General features: G+C 38.1%; 2 protein-coding genes across 2 annotated transcripts; one reads left to right on the plus strand and one right to left on the minus strand.

Moving 5' to 3' along the window:
- The first annotated feature begins 496 nt into the window (after positions 1–496).
- LOC141913887 (phosphoserine aminotransferase-like) lies at positions 497–5,675 on the plus strand. The gene is made up of 9 exons (XM_074805062.1): positions 497–626; positions 979–1,039; positions 1,157–1,226; positions 1,921–2,126; positions 2,975–3,150; positions 3,259–3,428; positions 3,779–3,907; positions 4,001–4,138; positions 4,399–5,675. The coding sequence occupies exons 1-9, from the start codon at positions 570–572 to the stop codon at positions 4,505–4,507; spliced, it is 1,116 nt and encodes a 371-aa protein (XP_074661163.1). The 5' UTR covers positions 497–569; the 3' UTR covers positions 4,508–5,675.
- Positions 5,676–10,331: 4,656 nt separating this feature from the next.
- LOC141913950 (receptor-type tyrosine-protein phosphatase T-like) lies at positions 10,332–23,150 on the minus strand. The gene is made up of 34 exons (XM_074805178.1): positions 23,055–23,150; positions 21,423–21,617; positions 20,806–21,048; positions 19,918–20,145; positions 19,421–19,573; positions 18,945–19,268; positions 18,766–18,863; positions 18,406–18,631; positions 18,139–18,333; positions 17,664–17,882; positions 16,822–17,049; positions 16,508–16,654; positions 16,052–16,375; positions 15,760–15,869; positions 15,474–15,672; positions 15,303–15,399; positions 14,969–15,230; positions 14,749–14,894; positions 14,463–14,620; positions 14,219–14,382; positions 14,057–14,144; positions 13,864–13,940; positions 13,745–13,781; positions 13,563–13,672; positions 13,351–13,485; positions 13,003–13,160; positions 12,788–12,923; positions 12,546–12,701; positions 12,251–12,409; positions 11,987–12,121; positions 11,772–11,897; positions 11,512–11,648; positions 11,300–11,435; positions 10,332–11,224 (listed from the first exon to the last, which is right to left on the minus strand). Exons 1-34 carry the CDS (start codon positions 23,134–23,136, stop codon positions 11,150–11,152), a joined length of 5,463 nt encoding a protein of 1,820 aa, XP_074661279.1. The 5' UTR covers positions 23,137–23,150; the 3' UTR covers positions 10,332–11,149.
- Positions 23,151–24,201: the final 1,051 nt, after the last annotated feature.

Raw genomic sequence — 24,201 nt, forward strand, 5'->3', positions numbered from 1 at the left:
TTTGATATTGAACCATGACCGTCAACCAAACGGAAATTCTCAGCACTTTTGCTGAGTCCCTCGGCCTCTTAGAATAATTCAACTGGAAAAAAAAATTCAAGAGAATTTTGCTATTCGAATATCAGAAAGGGACTTAGGGGCTAAGTGCGGTGTAGTATAATGCAAGTCCATTCATTTCCGTGTCATATTTTATCTTAGTTGGATCAACACAGGACCAGGTCCAAACCCTATCGAGTGAAAAGCGGGATTCGAACCGTCACGATGCAGAGATGCGGCACTGGGGGAGACTGACGGGGAAATTTACTATACATCCCACGCGTTCGCTGTTCACGTGTTCATCGCCCAGCTAACGGGTCGACCAATCACCGGCTTCGCAGCGTGTCCATTCATGCCGGCTGTCAAATCAACGCGCGTCCTAGCAACCACGTGACAGTATGTACCGGGTATAAATACGACTGTAAACAGTACATGGTTGTCTAAACTTGTTTGATCACCGATCTGGCTCACATTATAGCAGTATCGCTGTAAACGCTTCACTTGTCAAAAAACAGCTGTTTCTCAAAGCGAAAATGGAAACTCAACGTGTTATCAACTTCAGCGCCGGGCCTTCAAAACTACCAGAACCGGTGAGTAACAAGTTATAAAGATACGGTTGTGATTTGGCGGATGTTATTTTTCGATAATTCTGCCTCCTAATATTTTTTTGAAATCGTATAAAACCAGTCTTTTGGGGCATCCTGATATCCAATCTACGGGTGGGTATGATTTCCAATGGGTTGATTTGATTGGGTTTGATTCTTGCCGTAATAACTAAAATTTAACCTCGGCGAAAATTTCTTCCTAATTATCGACCTTCCTGGAGCGGGACTAGCCGGGAAATAGGGTCACGTGGTTTGTTTCCCAACAAAAAACCGTAAACACAAGCACGTGCGACCAGAGGGAAATAAAAGTCTCATTTTGTTCTGTCCTATTTTGAAGGTTTTGCAACAAGCCCAAAAGGAACTGTTGAACTATAAGGGAATCGGAATCAGTGTAATGGGTAAGTAATTCAACCAAGATGAAATTCAGCTGAGAATATAGAAAAAGGCTCAATAAACATATTTATTTTAGTTAAGAAATGTTGATTGATGATGAAATGTTGTTTTGTTTTTGACAGAGATGAGCCATCGATCGGCCGAATTTGGTAAAATCCTCGCTGATACTGAACGAAGTCTACGAAATATTATGTGAGTAGAAAATCTTTCATTTTAAGCCACGGGTTGGAAATGATATTTCTGCACCCAGAATCATGAGTTAAAACATTGAAAATGATGGAATCTTATTCGGTTAAATCAGAACTATGGAACTGGATCGCGAAATTAAAGATTTCGTGGCTGTTATCAAATATGATTTCATGGGCCGAAGAATTTCATAATCAATTTTGAAACGATCTACTTACCTAGACGCGCGGTACGGACTGGAGATCAAATTTCACTGATTGATGTCTAAGGAGGTCCTACTCTAGCGTTTATTGTTCGCTTATAAAAAAAACCGAACTGACGAGATACAAAGTTCAATTCGTATCATTTCTTTCGATATTTCAAATAATAATTAATGAGGTCAAACCGATCTTCAATGTCATGGTTGTTTTTGTGTTTTATTGAGATATATCATTTGAACCGGTTTAGGGGTTATCTACTATTCCATTATTTTCAACATTTCAAAGTCCTTCACTTTGGAGTAGGTGGTATAAGCACCTAGATCAACATGAAAGATATAAATCTAACATTCTATTTATAGTTTTAATTTTCTATTCTTAAGTCTTTTGACCGCAAGGGTTTTTAAACGCTACCGATCTCGAGAATAGTTGCTCGAATAACCAATTTTGAATATTTGTTTCGTTAAAATGTTTGAAAATATATTTCGCGTGTTGTGTTGTAGGGATATTCCTGATAATTACAAGGTACTGTTCCTGCAAGGCGGAGGTAGCGGTCAGTTCGCCGCGATTCCGATGAATCTGATGAATCTACGTCCCGGTCGCCGTGCCGACTACATCGTCACGGGAACCTGGTCGGCGAAGGCGGCTGTCGAGGCCGAGAAATTCGGAAAAGTTCACCACGTCTTGCCGAAAACGAAATCTTACAAAAGTAAGTCAATATTTCACCATTTAAGATATAGATGGCGCTAACTTGACATAGATGGCGCTAACTTCATAAAAATCCTATTATGCAGCGAAGATTTTAGATATACGTTTATTTTATTGTGTTAGACTAAATGTATGGAGAAAAAAAATGAATAATTTTGATGATGTCATAGGGTGATAGGTTCTAAGGTCCTAATTGAACCAGTGGAAAAATACCAGTAACTGGTAGTAGTTCGGTATAGCGCCTGATTATTGATTGATCTCGAATTGAAGTGTCGTTGATTGATAAAACTCTTGAACAGTTTAAACAACCCGATACCTGAAACCCGATACCCGGCAAGTATTCGATCAAAGTCCTATCGTTTAACGCGACATTATCTTATTACAAGCTGAAACAGGGGAAATTATTCAATTTTACTTCCTTCGAATTTGGACCCAATGAAAAAAATCGTTTTTAGTTACATCTCTGTACTTATCGGAGTCAGAAAAAGCTTTCTTCGAAAATTGTTAAGTTATTATTCAACTATATGACCTGTATTTAATTGATTATCTCATCATTATTATTATTATTATCATTATTATATATTATTAACTGTTATTAATTCAACTTATTTTTAACAACAATTCTTTCATGAGTTTTTTATCATAAAAAATATTCACTTCGAAAAAACTTCTTAATCGTCAAACGGTTTCATTTCTTCAAACTAAAAGGTTTTTAAAATATTTTTCTAAACAAGTTTTAAGCCGGCTTTTTGAGATTCATAATGATATCTCCCTGAGTGGGTATTCGGACACCAATCACACGCTGTTACTGGTAATTCTAACCCACTCCTCTCTCTCTCTCTGTTACAGGTATCCCAGACGAGTCAATGTGGGATCTAAGTTCCGATGCTTCGTTCGTTTATTTCTGTTCGAATGAAACTGTGAACGGTATCGAATTCCAGGATATTCCCGACATTCCTGAAGATATTCCGCTAGTATGCGACGCGTCGTCCAACTTCCTGTCCCGTCGTGTCGACGTTTCCAAGGTAACCGACCGATTCAATTGTCAACGACGACATTTGAATTAAAATAAGATCTGGGATATTTTTAAAAAATCGTGAAATTAATTTCTAAAATTTGTTCGTCTCTCGTAGTTCGGAGTCATTTTCGCCGGAGCGCAGAAGAACGTTGGTTGCGCTGGTGTTACCGTGGTGATAATCAGAGAGGATTTGATCGGCCACGCCGTACGCGAGTGTCCGTCTGTATTAGACTTTCAGAAACAGGCGGCAGCCGGCTCGATGTATAACACCCCTCCGACTTTCAGGTAAGATTGTGATTGAATATTCGTTTCAGCTTCAGTAGATTGAAAAATGCATGTTTTTTTGGGAATTGATTTTGGCAATTGCTGAAGAAAGATTCTTTTCTTTAAAAAAAGAAGAAAACTGAAGCTGCTGGTCGAAAGTTGGTTACAGTTAACCAGTGGATAGGTTGACATAGTGACAATTAAAAGTTCATTGTTAATATGGTATTTATCCACCGGTCATCTTTAACCAACTTTGCGCAACTGCAGCCCCTGCTGAGGTTTAACTTTCAAAAGCTCACAACTTTGGAACTGGATCCAGCAACTTTCATAAAAATTGATGCCGATATTGATGTTGTTTTGTTGTATTTCAGTATTTATATGATGGGGTTGGTTTTAGAATGGATTAAATCCCAGGGCGGAATCGACGTAATCGAACAGAGAAATATCGCGAAATCTCAAGCACTTTTCGATATTATCGATAATTCGAACGGATTTTACAAGTAAGTCGAACTCCTTCCGATAAACCCTATAACACACCGTGTAGTTGTTGAGAGTCCGAAACTCAGTCCGCGTTCTGACACTCCTTGTTTTAGTTCTGGTATCCTGCCGAAGCACCGCAGTCGTATGAACGTCGTGTTCCGTATCGGTAGCGTAGACGGAGTCGAAGAGCTGGAGAAACAGTTCGTAGATCAGGCCGGCAAGATGGGCTTGAAATCGCTGAAAGGCCACAGGTTAGTTCGTACACTTGTCACCAGGGGGTGTTGTTTAGTGAAAATTATAGACTTTGCATGGTACATAAATAAAGAATAAAGAAATGGTAGACATAATTAGGGGTGGAATTGAAGACAAACAAAGTCACATTTAAGATTCTCATAGTTTCATAGTCATGCATCTCGTTCTATGCTAGTTATTAATAAAGTGGGAGGGGGGTGAGGGAGTATGAAATTTTTGACGGTTGAATTTGAATTTTGAATTCGATTGTTTTCTACAGATCGGTCGGCGGTATCCGAGCGTCGATATATAACGCGATCACGATGGAAGAAGTCGCTCATCTCGTCGATTTCATGCAGGATTTCATGGAACGACATCAAGCGTTATAGTACGAATCCGTTACGCCACCTATTATCACCATTATGAACTATATATATAGACGCGCTCTTGCGGTTTCTCCCGTAGTGAAGACTTTTTTCAGAAAATGAGAGAAATTGTTAAGAATTAATTATTATTGTAATGTATGAAATTCAGATATATTTTTATTTGTTGTTGCATTTTGTTGTCCACTCAATATTAGAATTAGATCTCTCTCACAATACTATAAAGTTCTATCATTTACTAATTGAGTCTAGGATTTAAAACTGCATTGAAAATGAATTGTTTTGCGTCAAACTTGAATGAAGAACTGTAAAAATGGTTTTGAGTTCTGTGTGTCACTTGTTGATTCGATTTGAAAACGACAGTTAGGTTTTAATAGTTTAACCTATTGGGGCTCCTTAGAAAATGACTGTTATGTTCGCCGATAAACTGGGACCAATTCAACTGTTGTAATTGAGATATGAAACTACAGTCAACCCCCGACATACCGCCCACATCGGTGCAGAATGATTTTGGAGGTATAGATAGTGTGGCAGCATATCGGGTGTGTTTTACTATGTATTTGTATTGAGACATACATTAAGAAAACCTGGTGGTAGGCGGGGGTGGCAGTAAATGGGAGGGCGATATATCGGGGGTTGACTGTAGTTCATTTTCAACAGTGCGGTATCTTCACTCGCAACTGTGAAACTGGGTCCAGGGCCCAGAGGTTCTATTAGTATATACACTTAGTAATTTAAATCATATACATTGTTTAGAGTGGTTGTTATGTTCATTGTACGCGCTTTCATTTAACAAAACAGTTATATTGAAATTACTTTGTTGATACCTATATGTTATTATATGTTAAAAAAATCTAGGAGACACTAATAGGATATTGATAATTATGTAACAAGGGCTAAGAATATCTAAGAAGTATCCATGCAGGGCTGGATAAGGGCAAGGGCTAGAATATGGGCTAAGATTGTGTCAGTGCAGGGCTAGATAATTCAATGGTTAGGGCTAAGAGATTATGGGCTTAAACTAAAGGCTTATGTTGTCAAGTTTTCCGCACTTATTGAAGGAAAGTCGACTTTTAAATCAATTGTATATAAAACTGTATTAAAAACTGTAAATAAGAAGTTCTTGTTTTTTTATACTAAAGAAAAGATGTGTGAACCGCAAATAAAAGCAAAGCCTATTTTTAGTAGAAAAATAATTATGAAATTTTCTCCGTGTTAGTTTTTCTTTGGAGACTGTCGCTGTTGACCCAGTTGTCCGAGGGATTAAAGGATTATCTCGATATGGGGATGTTCACAAGTTAACAATTGTGATTGATTTGGTCAGCTATATTCTATAGAATGAGACGGTCGTCTTAGATGTCCCGTGTTAGCGGACATCTAGAGGATTGAAGTGAAGACATGTTCTCGTCGAAATCGAGAAATATGAAAGAAAATTGGTCTCAAATTCACCAGTAATCAATAGAGGTGAGATCTTCAGTAACGTCTTTCATATTTTTCAGTAACAAACAAAAAGAACTTTGCTAACATCTTCCACATTTCTGTTCAAACTAATAAAGATAAAGGGGACCCTCAATACCATTCATACTTCTTCAAAGGGGTGTAGGACCCTCGGTATTAACACCTTCCAAATCTCTGGCAGATGTTATTCAGTTATCAACGGAGTTAGATCTTCAGTAACATAGTCTATATCTGTACAAGTTAATCAGTTTGAGAGTATAACATCTCCAGTAACAACACCTTTCATAAACAAATCAAATCTGTATTTCTGCGGGGTCAAAAATAGGTGACAAATTGAAAATCAGTGTAACAGTTGTTTGTGTTAACTGGTGCTCAGGCATTCATCTCTCTGGAACTGGTCAGATTTCTAACAGGTTTTCGTCACCTGCCGTGTGTGTGTGCGTGTGTCTTTATGAATTGGAACATGTGTCACAGGTGTTTGTTGAATTTATGTAGAACATTTTTTAATGGTCATTTAAGACCAGTGACAATCTGTGCAGCGATGTATGGTTAACAAGGCGACTCTGAGAGATGCGACAATTGTGGTCCTCCGGCAGGAGAAATGGACCCTGAGAAGGACCTCGATAAAACTCCATTATATCATTACATAAAATTCATAAGACAAGAAAAATCAAATCGAACCCCGTTGATACGAGTCCGTTTTTAAAGATGTTACCCGTTTATTGTGGTCAGATTTACAGCATGTCCCAGCTAACAACATTCTTAACATCAATCCAGATTTGGAAACCGTTTATGACACGACAATTTCGGCACTATGGCCGGTTCCACTGTAATCCATATTTACCCTTGAAATAACTGTCTTATCCTGAAACACACGACATACAAACAATTGCAAATTGCTCTATTAAGTCTATCATAATTAATACTAATAAGTTTGCAAATAATTTCATAATTTGAGCTTACAATAGTTTTCATGGTCCATTCGACTTTTCAGATCTGGAATATGTCTACAATTGAAACTAGGTCTACGTTGGATATTTCTTAGATAGTCAGGATGAATTCTAAGGTCATCAGAAATGGAAAAAGGTACGTGATATTTGTCTTTTCAAGTTTATTAATGGCAAACTGGCGTTGAATAGATATTCCTTTTCCAATTGCAAACTTCTAAGTATTGTTTACTCTGTAGAGACCAATCTTTTAGATTAACATTCATGGTCGTTTTGACGACTTAAAAATCTCTCAAATTGCGATGAACATGTTTTCGCTATATTCCAAATAAGGCGCAAGCTGTTCACGCCAAATATGGGCGAACTTGACAGACGAACAAGACATAAAAAATGTCTCGACAATACGACATGTGCGCGCTCTTCCCATTTTATTCCAAATAAGCAGTGACGTACCAAATATGGCACATTCGTTGAAACAATTGTTTCTTACAAGAGTTGTCGTGGTAACAGGTTTCAAGGCAGTAAGAATTTACATATTTGTGTCTTCGGTAGCGAAAAAAATATCATTATCTTTCGAAACCGGCTATTACTTATTTGAAATTTCTGAACCGGTTTTTTACGATAGCCTTACAGAAAATATGTAAAATTGGTATTCATGTTTTTTTTTTAAATCGAATATTCCTATCTTATCAAGCCTATATACGTTGCATGTGTCTGGTGGCAAAAAAATCATGAAACCCCTTACGACATCCATGAACCCTAATATAGCTGATTGCAAATCTATACCGGCCTCGAACACGCGACCTATCGCATGCCAGCCGAGAATGCTAACCACAAGACCAACGAACTGTTCCGACTGGAGGACTTTGTAAGTTTGTCTGGTCAGTGCGGTGACCATTCAGCTCTGGGAATGACCAGTCAGTTCTAGGAATGACCGTCAGCTCTGAGAATGGCCATGTCAGCTCTGGGAATGGCCAGTCAGCTCTGGGAATGGCCAGTCAGCTCTGAGAATGGCCATGTCAGCTCTGAGAATGACCAGTCAGCTCCGTGGCGACCAGTCAATTCTGCAGCTGTGGCGACTGATAATTGAGAAATGACTCTCTAGGTATCATTATATCATTCTCAGATTTTTAGCATAGTCTCTTTAGTATACACAAACTGAAGTTAAAAACCCGTCAATTTATTTCTATAACCCGCGGCATAACACTAACACCATGCATTTCGCTCACATTCAGAATAGCCTTTAAATCATAGATTCTATAGTCATAACTATTAGCATCAAAATATTTGTTTGATATCAGGATTCTATATAATTGGAATTACTCAATATGTTACGCAAAACAATTTCGAGAACCCTGGAATTTCTAAACTAGAAATTAATATAGTTTGGGCTTTACACCAAATAAGGCATCTGTTCGTACCTATAGATCAACCTGTCACCCAAATATGGCATAGTCTATAGGATTATTGATTAGTCTGTTCCAAATAAGGCTGATGCAATATCTGCTTGTAGAACAGCTGTCTCGCCAAATAAGGGGTATACATCATTATAACAGCTGGTCTTACAGAGCCATGTATTCCTAATATGGAGTAAAATACACTGTAACTCCCATTTCCCCAAATATGGCACAAACTAGTAGAAACACCCATTTTGCGCCAAATATGGTACATTTACCCTAATAAGGCACGTACTCACAATTTATAGTTATGTTGAGTTAAAATGTAGTTTTAATTCATCTCTGGCAAAAGCGTCTGACAAAATCTTCAAAACTGAATCGATGGCCAGCGATAAACTGTAGAACTGGTTGGAAGTGCTAGTCAAGAGTAACCGTGGTACTCCGGAGGGCCTGCCGTGGGTGGAGCTGGGTGGTATGCCTGGGTGATCCACAGTGGAATCGTTGAAGCTTCAGAGTAAATTGAATCTCGATAAAGAATCTATTTTTCCAAAAACGTCCAGTTTAACGGCACAATTTATCACTGAATGACCCAAAAAAGCCCCCATGAGGCGGACAATTAAAATGTACTTAAAATCCCCAGCAGGAATCTGGCAACCACTAAAGGGTTTTGATTATAACAGTGCAGGGGTCTGATTACCCCCTGTATGGGAGTGAGAACCCCCTGTAGGGTACGTCAGTTCACACTGTGATTTTATAAGTGGCTGACACCAGTCACTCGCTGTATTAAATTTATCTGAAGCACGGCGGCTTGTGATAATTGGATTTAGTCTTAGAATTGGTTGATATTTTATGTCTCTGTATCTGAAATTATACAAACATTTTATTGTACAGTACGATCTATTTCAGAAACAAACAATTGTTTGATATTTCATGTTTTGATTTTTGAGTGACTCCTAGTGTGGTGCCCCCGATAAACCACATTCAAACCAATCATGTATTTGTGAGGCTGCCAAAAATTGGGCCTTCTAGTAAAAATCCGACAATTAGACAAGGGGTTTGGAAGGAAAACAGTCACTGGCCAATAATTTTGTCAGGTGGCTGGAGACATTAGTTCGAAAATTAGTTTCTGTTTTGTCTTCCAGATGTCAGTACTTCCCAGAGGGAAAAAACTGCAAATACATGAGCTGTTGTTAGCGCGGGAACCTGTCGGATTTTGAACGAAAAGAGGTTTCATAATAACGGGCTAGGCTGTCGAATGCCCGATAGTAATCGGACTAGGTGCAGAGTATCCCGAAAGGGCCTCCAATCAAGGCTTTAGGAATCAAAATTCAAATTTCGGTCCTTCTTTTATTTGATCTATTCGAGGTAATTTAAACCTGGGGAATTACAGGGGCTGAGGCTGGGTTCACTTCGGGCCCGAGTTAGGGCGGCCGCGGGTGCGGGGCAATGAATCAAGTAAAAGTGCCTTAATCACTTTATTGAAAGCAGATTATTCTCCAATGAAACCAAGCGATGATAGAACTATTCATTTGCAGCATAATAGAGCTTTTGACTCGATGTTTTGCCTCCGTTCACCGCGCCACAGCTGTGATCTCTAAATCCGGTTCGTCAGATCTCAACCGTCTAGTGCTGCCCCTATATATAACGTTGGCGGTAAATGCGAGAACTAATTTTGTACTCGCCTGCCAGACACTTTTGACTGGTGTTGCGGCGAACTATTTACCACAAAGAAACTTTAATTTCCGGCGTCACAGGATGGCCGTCAGGTGCTGCCCCTATGTAAAACGTTGGCGGCAAAAGCGTAAACTAACTTTACGCTCGCGTGCCAGAGTCTTTGAACTGACAAACTATTTATCGAGAGAAACATTTATGTGTATCGGTTCGAGCTGCGGGCCGGATTAAACGCCACTTCCTCAGATAATCCTTGAGGCGGCCCCGAAATGGCTCGTTTAACTAAAAATTGATTTCTATCTATGAAGAAGTTATGAATTTAAGGCACTCCGTTACTTTATCAAATATTGTTTTCTGTCAAAACCGCGACAATTTATTCGTCAAAAATAATTGATAGTCTATTTATCTAAATTTCCGATTCACTTATCTGATTATATTTCTAAAAATTGCTCTTTATATTTTCTTCTAAATGGATACAACTAAATGATTTTTAACATAGCAATATCAGACTCCTTTGTATGATATAAAATCCATTGTTTTTTCGATATGCTCAGCAAGTTATATAATCTATAAGCTGTCTATGTCTCTCCATCGTATGAGTAGGTATCACAGGTTTTGTAAAACTTGGTAAAAATTATTTTGAGAAATTACACTAAGAATAAGTAAAGGTTATTTCTTTAAAGATAGATTGAATGATTAAATATCACACATTCTAAACTATATATAATGAAACACAATGAAATCGAGTTATATGTAGATTTCGACTTTGCTTTGAGAGGATGCCGGGTCGTGGCCTGGCTTAGTCAAATTTCTCAGTCAATCTGTACTCAATCTGTGCTGGTCCCAATGAATGGCCTGTACTACCAAAACCGACTGAACTAAGCCACGGACCGGCGGGGTTCCCTAACGAAAGCTGCGTTAATCATTATCTACAAGAAATCCGTTTATATTTTGAATAAAACAAAATAAGAGCGAATGAACAGTTGCTCATATAATGAAATGAAATGAAATAACATCTACTTACACTGATCACCTCAACGAGAGCTATACAGAGAAAACATCAAGAAGTATTTACAATTGTAAAACATAAACATAAAATATAGAATAAGCAATACAATTTTCGCCGCTTCAGTGGCGCCAAATTCACTAAATGTTTTCCATTTCCAGTCATAATTCTAACTAAGGTTCACATAAGTGTCGTGTCCTTCTAAATACAATATCATCAAATCATGCAGTAACTTGTATTGTTCCTTTAAAAACGACAAAAAGAAAGTACATCAATAAAATTACTCGTGAAAATACACAGAAATCGATTAATTTCTTACCAAATTTGGAATGAATTGAGGTCGAGTCATTCGTAATTTTTGTATACAGTGATAGATATCGATTTGTTCGCTAGATGGCGCTTTGGAGATCAGTTCAAATGCCGCACAAAATATCCCCGTTCTCGTTGTGCTGTCCCTGTAAAATTTGCATAATCGATAAATATATAGATGATTTTTTGAATAATATTGACTGACGTTGCTAAGATACGAACATGCAATGCACAACAATAGGACTTGTGACGTGTTCTCTTGTAACTAAATTCACAAATTCAAAAAGATCCTGTACATCAGGAACTGGTTCATCCTCAGGCCATCCTAAAAATTGGATCTGACGAATCTGATGCGATTCCTGTGAGATCAAAGAAATAAGATTGATTTGATCAAATTGATCTGATCACGTCAAACTAAATAACGATGCCAAAAATGCAGCCATATTTCTCTGAACAGTAGCTACCGAAACAACTCAACATACATTCTGTTTTTGGAGGATCAAATCCCGACGAACGATGGTCTTACAGGGCAATGATACCTCCTCCACAGTGACAGCAATAGGACCAAATTTAATACTTCCAACTCCAGGCCAATAGCTTGCATATGTCTAAAATCAAAAGATATATTTTAGAAGATACCTGCAAAGCAAACAGACCTATACAAGGAAGGCAGTGCTAGACTAGGAGTAAGCCTTACCGGATCTTGTGGATATTCTTGATGCATCATTACAATGAGTTCACAGTTATAATCAAAGATCATTTGCCAGAAATCAATAATTGTATTTGCCAATGGACTTTGTGTAGCTATAAACACGTTGGTATCTGTGATCGTCTGTTAAAAGGAAAGTATTTCAATCAGATTCTTATAACTCATCGATATCTCAACTGAAGAATATCGAGGCTTAATGCCCCCCTCCACCGGATATTCTACGGATGGCTATTAAATCAGAATCAAACTCACGTGCACAAATGTAGCATTGATGAACCCTTTATGTGAGAGTTGCGGTTGATACTGTGCCTCAGGAAGGATGTCTTTGTATCGAGACTTGTAAACATTGTTGAGTAGTTTGGCCACTGCTAGTGATTCCTCGTCTTGAATCGGAGTAGATGCCTTCAATACCTGTATTAGAAAAAAACTCATTGAGAAAATCGTTTCCTCAAAACCAACTCAAGGAAGAACGATTTAATTGCTGCCATCCTGTTTTTTGTTCCAGGATCGAACCCTTCATGTCATTTTGGCCGATCTTAATACGTACAAGAAATTGTTCCTCTATTTTATCAGACACGTTTTTAGATACTGGTCGCGTTGCCTTTCTTTCCTCGTATGATTCTCTGAAACTCGTGGTCGGATATGCCACCGGTCCCAGTACCAGTTCCTCCAGTAGAATCTGGTGCACGAGAATGTACTGTTTCTGCAGGGAATGGTAATAAAACATATTGAAGAAGTTCTGGATCTTGAAAACGTGAAATAAAAGACAGTAACTTTATTAAAATTTACCATATTTTGGATCATTTCTGGTCTTTGTGGTCGTAATTTCCTAAACATGTCGAATACGTTAACGAGTCCATCTTTCTTAGCTTTTTCAAGAAGCTGCTCCGTTGCGATATAACAACCTGTCCTTCCAGCACCAGCCCTGGGAACACAAAACAAGCCATAACATTTCTACACGTCTCCTTAGCAGTAAAGGACTGGAAGATTTCGAATACATTTACCTGCCATGAATCAGCACAAGTCCTTGATCCGGGTCGGTAAGACGCTGTTTGATGAACTGTTGCATACGAACAACAGATGAAGCCGGGAACGGTACACCATGATCCGGCCACCCTCGATAGTGAAACACTATCAGATTATGTGCTTGTTTGTGGCCACGCTATAAAATAAATCCAACGTTACTCATCGATAGAGACTGGTTATAGATATTGCTTATGTGATACAATGTAACATCGAAACAAAACCTCATCATAAAATGTTGTCATATCGATGTCTACACGTACGAAGTCGTTTGAAATTACAGATAACAACACTTATAACTAATGGTAAAACAAGAGTATGATCATTACCTTTTTAATCGACAGGAAATTAACCTCTGCCGGAGGCTCAGTGTGTTTTTCCATTTTCTCTGCAACTGTCACTGTAATATCTCCATATCGACCTATTGCATCCAGTTTTGTGGGCCAATATCGATGACACTTCACCTGCAATTGGAATATGAAAAGACACATTTTTATGATTCTTCTGTTTCCACAGCACTATTCGAAAGTGTTTTTGCAACCTTCTTATCTTTGCCTTGTCCTTCAGTCAGATCAGTAAGTACAATAATAGCCGGACATTTCTCTTGCCAAATCATCCGCCAATGGTCATTGATTGTAGATGGCAATGGAGCTGAAAGAGCAAGTTAGATGAGCGTCCAAGTAACATAAACATATAGAACATGGGATAGTTAACAAGACTTACCCTGGCAAGCAATGCATATCATATGACCAGTAAATCCCTGAAAATCAAATATCTATATCAACTACAACATTATGAGCACGTGAAAAAACCTCTCAAGAACAGAAGGATTGATTCCTTACCCGAATATAGTTGGCATTGATGTAATCTGATGTTGGATCTTCACCGATTTGTTCCAGAACAACTCTAGTCGAATCATCTAGAAAAACAACACAGCTAAGTCAATAGAACGACAAAAAGTTATAGAAATAATTCTTGTATGTTCTTTTAAATGCGATAGAACGTATTTGGACATGATGAACAGGTAATACTTACAGGCCAAAATGTTTGGAAACCTGTTTTTCTCAAGATTGTCCACTTTCTCAGCGCACTCGCTCAATTCTCGTCGCAACTTAAGAACACTCTAAAGACAAAATAGATCCAAAAAATAATCACATGTCTTACCGACGAGCAGTTTTAACCTCCCTGCAATTTTACCTGGAATTCTTCGCTCATATTCTTCCACTCATCAGAGGTCTTCATCAAAGTGTCTCCCAACAGGTCACAAATCATAGTAGCGCCTTTAGAAGCGATTTCGTAGTGATGATCCTCGCCATCTTGCGTTTCGGGATCATGATAGATATTGAAATACGCGGAGCTTTCTATATAGACAGGATAAGAATCTTTGGTGTTAAAACATTAGGCTTCAACTTTCAAAATCTAAAAGCTTCATTAGACGAACCTCTTGAAAATGCAGAATTTACATCAGCTGAATTTTCTTGTCTTGGGATACCCTTCAATCTCACCAAAGGTTTACCAATAATGTTATCGGAAGGTGAAATATTCTCCATGGATACATCTGCATTGTTGGATGTTTCTCTAGTTTTGAACCCACCGCGTCTGAAAGATGTGAAAAGCTTGAGGCGACCGCGTTGTGGGTAACTGAATTAGGGGTATTTCTGTGAATAGGGGGCATCGGATGATCGTCAAATGATAATGTTATAGAGGTCGCCACTATTCACTCGTACCTCCAAACTATTAATAGAACAACGGCCACCAATAACAGTATAAGAACAGCTGCAACAACGCCACCTATTATCCCTGCATTACTAGACGATGCTTTAACAGTGATTCTCTCTTGTTGTTCTATTGGTGGATAATGCTTAAAAGTTTCCTGGAAAGTCAAGAAGAAATGGACAATTCCAAATTGGAAACGACAATTTGCATTGAAACACTAGATGAACTCACTCCGTTATAATTGACAACGATTCCTAAAATAAAACTGTAAGATTTCCCAGTTTCTAGAGGAGCATTAAAGTAACCATTATAGTTACGTGTATCACCAACTGTAAACTCAGAGGGCACTTCCGGTGGTAGAACTGCAGTAATATAAACTGATAATCCTCGCTGTTTAGCTTCTCCGTACGAGACGTACTGTGATTGGTTGACTGCTCGCTTCCGGCGACGGTTGATTGGTCCATCGTGTTTCTTCACGATCACCTCGTAATCGCTGAAAATCAGAGAATATCCAGTTTAAAAAAATCATGCGTTATTTATGGATAAATGTATGGAGGACACTTACGTAATGTTACCAGTGTTAACACGTGTTATTTGAAGTGTAACAGTCGTGTCTGTTACCGCTGCGTTCTTGAAAACCAGTTGAGGAATTGTTATTTTACCTGAAATATTAGTTACTTCAACTGGTGACACGTGACATCAATGGTTACTTGGGGTTGATGTTTTAACGACTCACCTGTCCAAAATCTAACACTGGCAGGCGAGCCTTCACCTTTACTATTCGAGGAAAAAATCGAACATTTATATTGAGTAAAAGGTATCAGTGACGTCGTTATGTCTAAAGTTGTGATGGAGCCTTCGATTTTAGATTTGTTAACTGTTTTTATCTTTGGTAAAGGTGTTGTGGAAGTTGTACTGATGGGTTCACACGTGAGCTGAAAACAGAATATGTAAGAGTAGAATAGTCTGCGCGCGAGGTTACAGTTAGTGCCTCCTACAGGTCAATACAAGTTAATTCCTACCCGATAATTGATGACGTCACAATTTGGAATGTTTGCTGCTGTCCATGTCAATGTAGTTTTCATTGTGTCCCATGTGAATGAGAAGTCGAGAGAAGCGGGAGGTTCTGGTACTGAAATAAATACCACAGATAGATTTAGTTTATACGATTCATGAATTGACATATACTTGATGACGACGGCAACCTATAACCATCTTTAGGAGTCTAATGTATCTACAGTAAAACAAACATGTTTAACACAATTCTGTGTTTAAATTGATGATTAAGAGTTTATTAGAATGAGGGGTTTTTACCTGCACACAAAGTCTGTATAGTTAGTATTGGACTAGTCAGACTCGCAGTTGATATAAATTGATTGTTCACTAATTTCTGTAGACTAACAGCTATCTTATACCCGGTATTAGGAGTTAAACCAGTAATTGTGTGATGTGTAAGGATTCCTGCAGATTCCTGATTAGTCCAAGTGTTTTCTGATATCTTACGATAAACGACTTGATACTGAACGCTGACAGTACCACGTCCTGAATCTACTACAGAACCCGAGTAAGCTTTCCAACTGACTAATACACTGTTATTTGTCAGCGCAAATTTTCTTAATTGAGAAAACGACTTAAATTCTGAAAAAGGAAATTGGTTTGTATTAGAGTTAAACCAATATTTTATTTTCGGTCATTTCAGATTCATATTGGTACGATATTTAGGGAATAGGGAGTGAGATTCTTAGGAATCTCTGATTCAGTGTAATATACCTGACTCGCACCACTTTCCGATGTAATTCTGCGAACAGCCAGATTGACAGATACCACTCAAATAGTCACAACTTTCACTGTTGTTGTAACATCTACATTCAATCATACATCCAAATGAGTTCGATCCCTTACTGCAATAGCCGGGCGCTAAACATAAATTTTAAACATTTTAAAGGCGATATAAAAAAGCTAATATTTTCATTAAAAAGTAACTGAATATTTTTTAATCACTAATCGTTAGTTAAACAATTCATAAAATTGATTTATAATCTATTTTCATTCTTTACAATTTTATAAAGTTATGCAAAACTCACCGATATATTTGAACCCGAAAACTTCTATTTCTCTTAGGTTGAGATACTCTGCTTTACCAATGTTCTTGTGATGAACGGTGACGTATCGTCCAACTATAGGACCTGGGCTGCATGGTAATGTTTTATTTGTACCACAGAGAGGGGGGCCCTGGTAAGCACATTTCTGGTTAGATGTAAAAATACTCGGGCTTTTTCCGACTCGAATCTCCAGGTTGCGCGAACGTTTTTCTGAAAAGAAAATATACAGTTGAAGAAATAATAAACTCGATGCAAAAAATTCTTTTCAAGTTGTCTTCGAATCAAATTTTAACTCATAACTCGTGGACCTGGGTCCAGTGTTCCACAAACCTCGGTAGAAAATCAACTCAAGAGTTTTAATTTTAAACTCATCTCGAGTTAAACGTAACTGAAAACTGTGGGATTATTTATTGTTCGTAGAATCAATATTTGGTTGGTTATAAGAATATTCTTTTTAGTTGAGAGTAAATGAAGTCTATCTGAAGTACTATCCAATCATATTTAACCAACATAGAATTTCTTGCCGTACGTTCAGTTCTAGTTGACTTTTAGTGAATAGTCTCATATCCTGTTCATATTTGTTGGTCTTATTGTCATATAATACAATGTCGTAAATGTGACAGGTATATCAGCCTCGAATCCCGAACAACAAATAATTCTTATGTTTTATTTACAATTCTAGTTTGCAGATATCTAGGCAGAAAACCCATTATCTATTATTGCTTTGCTTATTTAACAAACTTTTTGAGTTGGAAGTCGTTTCGTTTATCACATTTTATTTAACATAATCAATTATATATCAAACATTGATAATTAGTACTCACTCCATTCAGCGTAACAATCGGCTGCGTCTGTTCTATCCCATAGTGTAACTTCATGTACCACGTATTGAGTTCCGAGATCAATTCTAATCCAGGCGTCTTGATCCTCATTAGTGTGACATAGTTCAGCACCACCACTTGTTACCGTCTGACCATCTGTACATTTACTACCGGGTGAGAGAGTGGATGACATGTTAACTGTTTTACCACGAGCCACGTTACCTACAAAACACATTTTGTGTAGAAGCGATTTAGACACAGCGGAAAATTATCTTCAAAAAATTTCTTAAAAGCATTTTTCTTGAGACCTTGTTTTTCAAAACTTTTCACATCATTATTCCTGTTATGATTCATGTATGGGCAGTTCAATAATAACCGATCACATGGCAGGTTTGAGTAGTTAATCCGTTAATCTAGGATAAATCTGAGGTTCAGTGATATTTGACCTGACTAACTGGAGCAGAAACAGAAACTTTACCGATTTGACAAGCTGGTCCGGTCCATCCTGGTGGTGTCCAGGGATATGGAGTTTTTATTGTAGACTCACATGCAGTGTTAGGATTTGGACACGTTAAAGCGCCATTTATATTCTGACCCTTTGTTGGACAAACATTCATGGCTGTATTACTGCAATGACACTCCCAACCAGTACAACTCTTCCCAAAACATTTTGCTGAAATGACGAAAACATGGTTTTGAAACCTTCAGGAATTTGTAGAATCGTCTCGTTCCATTTTTGAATTACCTGCAGTCGCCGTTTGGTAAGATACAGTTTGGGTGTAGACTAACTTCTGAGTGACGTCATTCTTTACACCAACTCTAACTTCATAATCAGTATATGGTTCTAATCCTGTTAGTGTGTGGCCGGTAGGTTGCGCCACTGTTGTGGTCCATATTTGTCCGAGTTGTTTATATTCGACTTGATAAACAGCTTTAGTGACGTCACACTGTAACTCTGCAGCAGTTAAAGCCTGCAACATAATAATAATTCACTACACGTTTGTATCGTGTGTCAGTGAAAGAGAAGGTGCACATTTTCTTTGCTTCCAATGGAAATAAATGAACATCAGGTGAATTTATGTAATTCTGCTCGAGACACACTTACGGTCCATGCAAGTATCAGATAGGCTGTCTGGAGCCACGTGTTACTGTTCTCAACCGCTGTGGACACCACACGTACATCTTTAGGACCGTTTAATGGATCTACAGTAAAACAAACATGTTTAACACAATTCTGTGTTTGAATTGATGATTTAAGAGTTTATTAGAATGAGGGGTTTTTACCTGCACACAAAGTCTGTACAGTTAGTATTGGACTAGTCAGACTCGCAGTTGATACAAGTTGACCGTTCTCTAATTTCTGTAGTCTAACATCTATCTTATACCCGGTATTAGGAGTTAAACCAGTAATTGTGTGATGTGTAAGGATTCCTGCAGATTCCTGAATAGTCCAAATGTTGTCTGATATCTTACGATAAACGACTTGATGCTGAACGCTGACAGTACCACGTCCTGAATCTACTACAGAACCCGAGTAAGCTGTCCAACTGACTTTTACACTGTTATCTGTCAGCGCAGATTTTGTTAATTGCGAAAACAACTTAAATCCTGAAAAAGGATATCAACTTATACTGACGTACGTTTCACGGTTATTTTACTTTCAGTCATGTTCACTTGGCATCATTTTCTATTCATATTGGTTACTATATTTAGGTAGTTGGAGTGAGATTCCCAGGAATCCATGATTCAGTGTAATATACCTGACTCGCACCACTTTCCGATGTAATTCTGTGAACAGCCAGATTTACAGATACCACTCAAATAGTTACAATTACTTTCACTGTTGTTGTAACATGAATAACATTCAATCATACATCCAAATGAGTTCGATCCCTTACTGCAATCACCGGGCGCTAAACAAACATTTAAAAGTAACAGTAACTTTCGTTTTCATTTCAAAAATTGTTCGATTTTTCAGAGATTATGTTCTTAGTCTCCAGAAATTCAATCTAGTCTTAACATTTAGAAAATATCATTTGTTCGATATTTTGGGTAAATTCTTATTACAAATATCACTGAATATTTTTGAGAAAGGGAAAATTTGTTTTCATACGTTCTCAATTTTACATATAAAGTTATGCAAAATTGTTTGACATTCTTCCACGAGTCAATGAATATTTTTCAATCGACCTAATTTTTGTAATCTGTATAATGTATGATCAAATAGATTTCACAGAGGTAGTTATGAAAAACTTACCGATATATTTGAACCCGATAACTTCTATTTCTGCCAGGCTGAGATACTCTGCTTTACCAATGTCCTTGTGATGAACGGTGACGTATCGTCCAACTATAGGACCCGGGCTGCATGATAATTTTTCATGTTCACCGCAAAGAGGAGATTCCTGGTAAGCACATTTCTGGTTAGATGTAGAAATACTCGGGCTATTCCCAACTCGAATCTCCAGGTTGCGCGCGCGTTTTTCTAAGAAAAGAAATTTCGAAATATCGAAGTTTCGAAATGTCGCAGTCAACTCCGTAAAAACAGAAAATAATGCATGGAATTTAGGGAAGTTGAGAATTTCATCGATTGCTGAACAATTCTATTCGAGTTCGTTTGAAAACGGATGGACTTATTTGCAAAGAAAATTTAAAAGCTGCGAAATATCTCGGATTATGTTCGTAAAAAACTGGAAGAACTTCGTCGATTGTTTTGGATGCAAAATAATTCTATTCAAATTCTATAGAAAAAGAAGTGGACAAGAATTATAGAGAAAAAAAAAGAAGTAGGATAAATTCATTGTTTTCGATTCAAAATCTTCCAACAACGTATTTTGACTGTTTTCACGGATGATAATGACCCAAAGTTCCACAGTTATAATATACAATGAAATGGAAGAAAGAGTGAAAATTTTAGAAATTTTGTTCTTGAGTTAAAACTGTATCAATTTATCTCGAGCCAAACGTGGAACGGAATTCAGGATATTTGTGGTTCCTAAAGAATCCATCAATAATTGGTCGATTTTAAGAGTCTCTCGCTCGTCTAAACAGGATTCATATCTAATGAGGCTTTTCCAGGTGTATTTTCATTCTCATTTTCTATCAGATTTCATCAATCATATTAGCAATGATAATTTGTACTCACTCCACGCGTCTTCAGGGTTACCGGTGCAACCAGTCGCGTCTGTTCTATCCCAAAGTGTAACTTCATGTACGACGTATTGAGCACCGAGATCAATTCTCATCCAAGCGTCTTGATCCTCATCAGTGTGACATACTTCAGCACCACCCGTCCCAGTATCCGTCTGACCATCTGTGCATTTATCGCCAGTCCCATGCCGCTTCAAATGGGATGACATAGTAACTGTTTTACCACGAGCCACGTTTCCTACAAAACACATTTTGTGTAGAATCGATTGAGTGCCAGTTTTTCAAAACGAACCTTTCTTTAGTGTTAGAGATTCAATTCAAATGCATCGAACTTGATTTCTTTTTTTCTGAACAAACATTTCATTTTTTTCCTCAATTCAAACAATTTGTGTTGGTCTTAGACTCGAATCACAGCAGTTCCCGGATGTTTGACATTTTCATGAACATAATGCATTTCAGTTCCGTTTTCCCTCATATGGGATTTCAATAAAAGCCGCTTCGCACGATGGATTAGTAGAGTTAATCCGTTTAACTCAGATAAATCAAACGGTCAGTGATATTTGACCTGACCCCGGTTTACTGGAGCAGAAACAGTTGATACAGAAAACTTACCGATTTGACAAGCTGGTCCGGTCCATCCTGGTGGTGTCCAGGGATACGGAGTTTTTATTGTAGACTCACATGCAGTGTTATGATTTGGACACGTTAAAGCGCCATCTATATTCTGACCCTTTATTGGACATATGTTCACGGCTGTATTACTGCAATGACACTCCCAACCAGTACAACTCTTCCCAAAACATTTTGCTGAAATAACATTAACGAGATATTTTGCTGAAACAATCCTGCCAGTGACAGAGTTTCTTTCTGTAGTTCTTCTCTGGCTCTCAACCCCTGACAATTGATAGTTTGAATCCTGACAGTGACAGAAATTCTTTTTGTAGTTGTACTCTGAGCTCTCCACCCCCGACAATTGATAGTTTGAATCCTGACAGTGACACAGTTTCTTTCTGTAGTTCTTCTCTGAGCTCTCCATCCCCGACAATTGATAGTTTGAATCCTGACAGCGACAGAGTTTCTTTCTGTAGTTCTTCTCTGAGCTCTCCACCCCCGACAATTGATAGTTTGAATCCTGACAGTGACAGAGTTTCTTTCTGTAGTTCTTCTCTGAGCTTTCCACCCCGACAATTGATAGTTTGAATCCTGACAGTGACAGAGTTTCTTTCTGTAGTTCTTCTCTGAGCTCTCCACCCCCGACAATTGATGGTTTGAATCCTGACAGTGACAGAGTTTCTTTCTGTAGTTCTTCTCTGAGCTTTCCACCCCGACAATTGATAGTTTGAATCCTGACAGTGACAGAGTTTCTTTCTGTAGTTCTTCTCTGAGCTTTCCACCCCGACAATTGATAGTTTGAATCCTGACAGTGACAGAGTTTCTTTCTGTAGTTCTTCTCTGAGCTTTCCACCCCGACAATTGATAGTTTGAATCCTGACAGTGACAGAGTTTCTTTCTGTAGTTCTTCTCTGAGCTTTCCACCCCGACAATTGATAGTTTGAATCCTGACAGTGACAGAGTTTCTTTCTGTAGTTCTTCTCTGAGCTTTCCACCCCGACAATTGATAGTTTGAATCCTGACAGTGACAGAGTTTCTTTCTGTAGTTCTTCTCTGAGCTTTCCACCCCGACAATTGATAGTTTGAATCCTGACAGTGACAGAGTTTCTTTCTGTAGTTCTTCTCTGAGCTTTCCACCCCGACAATTGATAGTTTGAATCCTGACAGTGACAGAGTTTCTTTCTGTAGTTCTTCTCTGAGCTTTCCACCCCGACAATTGATAGTTTGAATCCTGACAGTGACAGAGTTTCTTTCTGTAGTTCTTCTCTGAGCTTTCCACCCCGACAATTGATAGTTTGAATCCTGACAGTGACAGAGTTTCTTTCTGTAGTTCTTCTCTGAGCTTTCCACCCCGACAATTGATAGTTTGAATCCTGACAGTGACAGAGTTTCTTTCTGTAGTTCTTCTCTGAGCTTTCCACCCCGACAATTGATAGTTTGAATCCTGACAGTGACAGAGTTTCTTTCTGTTGTTCTTCTCCGAGCCCTCCACCCCCGACAATTGATGGTTTGAATCCTGACAGTGACAGAGTTTCTTTCTGTAGTTCTTCTCTGAGCTCTCCATCCCCGACAATTGATAGTTCTACGTGTTAACAACTCTGGAACCAATAAATTTATATTGATTTAACTCACCTGATGTGTTTGTGATGAATAAACATAGAATCAACAACAGCAAAAAACGAAAGATGTTTCTTTCACGATACATTTTGTTCATCTGAAATGACGCAATCTAATATCACTTATTTATAGTCATGTGATTAACTCACTTTTATATATGAAAATTACGCAGTTGAGAATAACAAGAATATTTTCAAGGGGGGGGGGGAGGTGGCCAGAACACAACATCGCGGGCCTCAGAGTTAGAAGTAGGTGTGTTATAAATGAAACAAGAAAAAACAAATCTTTGAAAAGTAAAAAGAAAATTTATCAAAAATGAAAAAAATAAACTTCAATTCATTGTGTTCTTGTTAAACACGATAGACTGGGCCCCCTTTCATGTAAAATAAGACAAACCATAGGTTTTTCCCGCGTTAAAAAAAACAGGTCTCAGATGAATGAACGTAGATATTAAAGGAATGCGCATTATATGAGAAAGATTTATATACACAATATTGAATACAGATATATCCAGGGGCAGAATATTTTAACCACGCGCAAAAAAAATCATCTAGACGTATCGGCCCCACTCCGCGCGGTTGCGCCATTGGCGGGATTTACGCGAAGCAGCAGAACACAAACACGGCCATTCTCTCAATTTTCAACGATAGAAATCGTGTGTACATTTCATTTATTTCGGCTGTTAGGGTTTTAAGGCACAATATAAGTTGATGATGTGATATGGCGATGTTAATTAATGATAATTCCGCAGTGAAGCTAGTCACGAACGGTGCCGATTGAGTGTACAGCTGCCAAAAACACTGAAATGTGCGTAGTTGCGTAACTATTTGCAGTGAATTGCAGACGAAACATGAAGCCTTAACGGCCGTTTAAAAAAAAATTATACCAATCGCAATTGTAAAATAAAAATGAGATAGAACCTAAGTTAAATTTTGGCCATTTCTAAAATGTTATTACTAATTTTTAGTCAGTGCCGAACGTTTAGTTTTCCAACAATAATGAGGGGTGGTAGGTAGTCATGCAATTCAAGTCATCATTTATTACACGTTACCTCCGTGTTGTTGAAAATCTCGCGAGTCCTGGACTAAACCCCAATGAACAATGTGATCTGTGTGCTGGCCACAAATGCACACAGATGACACTACACTACCCATTACACACT

This window comes from Tubulanus polymorphus, chromosome 12, assembly GCF_964204645.1.
Source record: "Tubulanus polymorphus chromosome 12, tnTubPoly1.2, whole genome shotgun sequence".
In the NCBI taxonomy this organism is placed as follows: Eukaryota; Metazoa; Nemertea; class Palaeonemertea; order Tubulaniformes; family Tubulanidae; genus Tubulanus; species Tubulanus polymorphus.

Bases quoted from the DNA above. Each gene is read 5' to 3' on its own strand.
- LOC141913887 (XM_074805062.1), top strand. From the start codon at position 570: ATGGAAACTCAACGTGTTATCAACTTCAGCGCCGGGCCTTCAAAACTA. The intron at 1,040-1,156 runs GTAAGTAATTCA...TGTTTTTGACAG, and splicing joins AATCGGAATCAGTGTAATGG to AGATGAGCCATCGATCGGCC. The intron at 3,908-4,000 runs GTAAGTCGAACT...TCCTTGTTTTAG, and splicing joins AATTCGAACGGATTTTACAA to TTCTGGTATCCTGCCGAAGC.
- LOC141913950 (XM_074805178.1), bottom strand. From the start codon at position 23,136: ATGAACAAAATGTATCGTGAAAGAAACATCTTTCGTTTTTTGCTGTTG. The intron at 17,050-17,663 runs GTGAGTACTAAT...TTTTCTTTTCAG, and splicing joins CGATTGTTACGCTGAATGGA to AAAAACGTTCGCGCAACCTG. The intron at 15,231-15,302 runs GTAAGTGTCCTC...TCTGATTTTCAG, and splicing joins GTTAACACTGGTAACATTAC to CGATTACGAGGTGATCGTGA.